The 5,687-nt window shown below is 31.2% G+C and overlaps 1 protein-coding gene across 1 annotated transcript in view; it reads right to left on the bottom strand.

Moving 5' to 3' along the window:
* The window catches only part of LOC106467200 (dynamin-1-like), a 25,055-nt gene extending 19,675 nt beyond the window's left edge, over nucleotides 1-5,380 (bottom strand). The window contains exons 1-5 of the mRNA XM_022395331.1: nucleotides 5,272-5,380; nucleotides 4,056-4,164; nucleotides 2,796-2,993; nucleotides 2,115-2,250; nucleotides 920-978 (exon numbers count right to left, since the gene is read on the bottom strand). Coding sequence (XP_022251039.1) covers nucleotides 920-978; nucleotides 2,115-2,250; nucleotides 2,796-2,993; nucleotides 4,056-4,164; nucleotides 5,272-5,332 — 563 coding nt within the window. The 5' untranslated portion in view covers nucleotides 5,333-5,380. The remainder of the gene's footprint in view (nucleotides 1-919; nucleotides 979-2,114; nucleotides 2,251-2,795; nucleotides 2,994-4,055; nucleotides 4,165-5,271) is intronic.
* Nucleotides 5,381-5,687: the final 307 nt, after the last annotated feature.

The raw sequence follows: 5,687 nt of genomic DNA, 5'->3' as shown, positions 1-5,687 counted from the left end.
TAAGGTTAAGCTACGGAGAAATAATGACAAATATAAATTCACAAGATGCAAGAGAGAAGAGACTAGGTTAAGTCTAGAGGTAGAGTTATGTCTAGTTAAGACTAAAGATAAGGTTAAGCTACGGAGAAATAATGACAAATATAAATTCACAAGATGCAAGACAGAAGAGACTAGGATCACCATCTGTGAATATGAAACATGAATATTGGGAACCACAATAATGACTTTGTCAAGTAGATTAAAGGAAAGATAAACAGGAGGAAAGAATTTGAATAAAAAATACGATGAAAAGGAGAAGAAAAATGAAATAGCAAGTAATTATTTCAAAAGTAATTTCTCCATTAATATTTAGTATACGGTTGTTATTAAGTATTGAATTTGATTATAATTAAAATGGTAATTATTAGTGTTTAACTGATTCTTTAGGATATTCGCAAAAAGTTACTCGGTGGCTATCTATGATAGGTGTTACATTTTTTTTGTTTGTTTTTCCTTAGCCTCTAGATACATAATAAGCTATGGATCTTAGCGTTGTAAGTCAGTAAACATACCGCTGAACCACTATGTAACATCCTAAACTGGAACTGAAGGAAAGTAGGTAGTCAACAGTACCATTAGTCAACTATTAGGCTACTTTTTGACTGTCACCCTTATAACGCATCTTTTTTATTTTTGTCGTAACGGAACGAGAAAATCAACTCGCAGCTACAAAGTTCAGAACGCTGGCAACTGAGCCATCATCAATTACGACTGTAAGGAAAATAATTTTAGAGATGTCATAAAGGATAAAACTGTTTATCGTTTCATAGTTTCATCTTCATTATAGAGCTTTAAAAACTTAGTATAAACAAAAGTACAGACACAATATTCTCAAAGAAGTAACTGCAATGAGATGATATAGCTAAGAAATATGACATACCTGTATCCATGTATATTGACTATAGCATGGGCTAGCTCATTGTCAGGTGGAAGTAAGTCCTAAAAAAAAACATATTCATATTTCAGTATATGACGTATCATATAGAGATGATTCGCCAAATAAAAACATACTATCTAAGATTTTTTGTACAATAGGTTAGCGAAATTTGTAATATATACATATATATATATATATATAAACACTATTTGATACAAAAGAAGACGTTGGTTGGTACAGTTCTAGTCTTTAACATACATTAACTGTATTCCCGATATAAATAAGTTGACATTCTTAATCTAGATAAAATACTTATCGCGTCAAGATATTTTACAATCGTTGTTACCTGTCTTGAATTTGTTTCCAATAATTATTTCTCTTCTTATCTTGAATATTCTATGAACATGTTTTGAATAAAGCTTACTACTTTTAGAAAATACTCATATACATCTATATTTGTGTTAATACAGTATACTTATGACTGTAGATAATTTATAAAAAATAGTTTAATGTGTGTAGAATATCAACATAAAAGTTGTGGCCATACGTTTGAGATACTATTTTTAATTGCTATTATATTTCGCCTGTTTCATATATTATCTTCACTCAATGTACGAATTAAATATATTTAAGTTACTCACAATAAATTCATTGCTGAAAAAACAAATCTTGATTTCAAGAGCTTGCTCAGCAGCCTCTACTTTGAGCAGTTACAAAGTGGCTTAGTTAAAATTTAATTTTTTTGTAATACATAGCAAAGCCATATTTTTCATTACAAAGCTTTTTTTTTTTCATTATTTCAAATTCTGCATCTGAAACTGGTGAACAAAATTTATTTAAACGAATTTGCTTTATCGAATATATATATATATATATATACACATTATTTTTGCATCGCCAATAAATATTTGTAAAACGTTTTGTAAAACGATTATGGACAGAACGCATATAAGAGCGGCGTGCTTTGGACATGATAGCCTTATGACGTAACCATTTTTGATAGAAAGTATGCTGCAGGGTTATTTTTAAGAAGCACAGTGATCAGATAGAGCATGATTGGGCTTAGCGGCATGAGCTGTAACGACATGATGGTGATGCTACAAAATCATTTTGATATAACGTCTTCAAAATTCTTTATAATAAATCAGTAAAGAACGACACGATAGGAAGTGTCGTCACGTAAATAGTTTTCCTTTACCAATGAAAGCAAGTCTGCTATTTCATTGTAGAAAGCAGAGTTGATACGAGCGCCTCCTTGCACATCATTAAGATCTATTTCGTCAGTTTGACCTACGATTCTTTTACGCAGGTCTTCAATAAACATGTTGATCAACCTGAAAGGACAAACCAGCCAGTAAATCGGGGAAATTAAACACACATTTCTGCCTGAATAAATACTAATATCTTGAATAAACGTTTTCACACATTATTTTTTATTAATGAAAGTCGCTAAATGTTTACAAGTAATGAACATCTTAAACATTAAACATTTAGATGTTTATCATTATTAACAAATTAAACATAGTCAAACATAACATAATTAAACATAACAAAATAAAACATAGTCAAATTATTCGACCTGATATATATAGCACAAAGCTACACAAAGGGCTATCTGTGCTCAGCCCACCACGGGTATCGAAACCCAGTTTCTAGCGTTGTAAGTCCACAGACATTCCGCTGTGCCACTGGGGGGCATACAAATAGTTTCATCTGCAATAGCTAAAAAAGAAGCTGTAATATTAGATGTACTTATATCACAATGGTCAGCCAATGAGCAAATTCGTCAAGATACTTAAGAAAACGAACCATTTATACTTTACTTAAGTCATGTTACTTTCGTTTTCAATCACCAGTCTTTATAAAAATAAAGACTTACTTTATCATGTATTTTTCTTGACTAAGCTTATCAGATTTTCCAAGAATACTATCAAGTTCAAACAGTTCTTTGTTCAAATCCATTAAGTGTTTCTGAAGAGCTGCGCGGACCCCCGGAAGTCTCTCTTGGATGTGAAATTTCAGCTGCTTATTTAGTGTTATTTGAAGGTATTTAGTACCCATTCTGTCAGCCATATGTCTGAAACAAAAGAAACTAAATCACTCAGTATATAACTTTCTAGTATATAACTTAAATATGTATCTAATCAAGCTTACAATGACATATGTTGAATCGAGTTTGTAAAAGCATCCTCATTATATATATAAAACTGCAAGTGAGAGATTAATTGACAAAATATTGAAGTAAGCCACGAATAAAAAACGACAACAAGTAAGAAACATCGAATGTGAAACTGCATGTACGAAATGAGAAAATATTATACATTGAATTCCTACACAACATTAAGGCTTTTTGAGCATTTAATAAACGTCAAAGATCAATGTTATAAAATAGAAAGATTGTTTTTTTTTAGCAAAGCCACACTCGGTTATCTGTTGTGAACACCGCGGGGAATCGAACTCCAGATTTTGGTGCTGTAAGTCCGTAAAGTTATCGCTGTCTCACTGGGCGACAAATAGAAATAACTGTGCTCTACTGGATGCTATACTTGAATTTAGTATCATGCTGTATACGTAGTTCAAAAATAAGCTATTTCTGTCTGTGAATCGTAGAACAACAAACAAATTATGTACAAAAATAAGTTATTTCTGTCTGTGAATCGTAGAACAACAAACAAATTATGTACAAAAATAAGTTATTTCTGTCTGTGAATCGTAGAACAACAAACAAATTATGTACAAAAATAAGTTATTTCAATTTGTGAATCGTAACACAACAAACAAATTATGTGGCCAGGCATTGCCAGGTGGTTCAAAAAACAAACAAACCATATTATGGTTTTCCTAAGTTCAAACTGCTTTTCTCCAGTTTTAATATACTTAGTAAAGAATACTACATTAGCGCGGTTTTAGGGGCGAAACTGAGAATCGCCTAATATTGAGTAATATACCTTTTCAAACGTGTAGTTACTGTTTTCTAGTAGATTTAAATTGGTAATCCACAACAGACAACATAAACTAAAGAATGTGCTCACTTTATATGTGTATCAATAACCTCTGTTAGACAGTCATGAAACAAATTAAACACACGTCACCCGAGACCTCACAATCAAAGCATAATAGTAATAAGGAAGTAACATACTTGTAACTTCCATGATTCATAAAAAATTCTTGTTCTCTCTTTACAGCATCTTCGATCCTTTTCTTTTCGTCGATATCCTTCTGACTTCGATTTACAATTCCAATATAACCTAAATAAACCGATTTTTTTAAATTTCTTATCATAACATGAATCGAGCAATTAGAAACAACATAACAAAAACAAAATGTCTCTCGTTAATAATAAATAATATCAAATTTTCAATTATCTAATTAATCTCCTTACGAAACACCGTGTACAATGCGCCTTTATTATGCTATATATTTACATAAATTTGCAGTTTGAAAATAAGTTTGTTTTAAAGATCTAAAATGCAAGAGACACATGGCAATGAACGGGGATACGAGAACAAAAGAGAGACAACAAAGTACAAATAATTTTGGTGGTATTTGCTTTAGAAAAATAAGTATTATTTTTTATATTGGTGTGTCGGAATGCAGGGCTCTATGCTGCAGTTACGTCATCAAGCCAGAACCTTTCAGAGACAAACGACAAAATATATATAGAACACACGAACAGACTAGCGAACAAACCGATTTGCAAAAAAATAGAAATTTGACTCAAGTAGACAGTTAGATGATAATATATATATATATATATACAGTATTATTTACCATGAAATAAGAAGAAAAACTAATTGACAGGTAAACAGACAACGCCAAATACCAAATGATAAATAGAGACAGGTAAATTTGTAACATCATATGCATAAAGACAGGTAGATATACAGTATATATTACAGATAGACAGACAAAGATGGTTAGGTAGACGTTAAAAGATGGGTAGATAAACAATATATATTACAGAGAGACATGCAAAGATGGTTAGGTAGACGTTAAAATATGTATAAAGATGGGTAGATAAACAATATATATTACAGTTAGACAGGCAAAGATGGTTAGGTAGACGTTAAAAGATGTATAAATATGGGTAGATAAACAATATATATTACAGAGAGACAGGTAAAGATAGTTAGGTAGATGTTAAAAGATGTATAAAGATGGGTAGATAAACAATATATATTACAGAGAGACAGGCAAAGATAGTTAGGTAGATGTTAAAAGATGTATAAAGATGGGTAGTAAAGATGGTTAAATAGATGTATAAAGATGGATAGATAAACAACAACAAAAGATACACATGGATAGACAAAAACAGACAAACGGATTGAAAGACTATTTGGAACAAAGCTATATACCTCTTTGAAGAAGAAAAACTTTGTTTTCTAAAACATCCCGAGCATCTGTCCCCTGGTCCATCAAGTCCAACTTTGTTAGGACACCAATAGTTCTTTTACCTGAGTCAAGGAAGAGTTTCGTTAAAAGATATACATTTCTTTAGTTTGAAACAATTTTGTTTAAAATGTAACTATAGTAACGCGTAACACGGAGAAGAGATATTCATTAAAGTAGTTATAAACCTATACGTGTAGTCTGAAGTAAGGAGTTTCGTTATCTATTGTTCTGTATAATCTGAACTAAGGACTTTTGTTTAAAATGTAACTATAGTAACGTGTAACACGGAGAAGAGATATTCATTAAAGTAGTTATAAACCTATACGTGTAGTCTGAAGTAAGGAGTTTCGTTATCTATTGTTCTGTATAGTCTGAACTA

Source organism: Limulus polyphemus, unplaced genomic scaffold (genome assembly GCF_000517525.1).
Source record: "Limulus polyphemus unplaced genomic scaffold, Limulus_polyphemus-2.1.2 Scaffold2526, whole genome shotgun sequence".
NCBI lineage: Eukaryota > Metazoa > Arthropoda > Merostomata > Xiphosura > Limulidae > Limulus > Limulus polyphemus.
The sequence above is the reverse complement of the archived record's forward strand: the minus strand, read 5'-3'. Positions and strand labels throughout refer to the sequence as shown.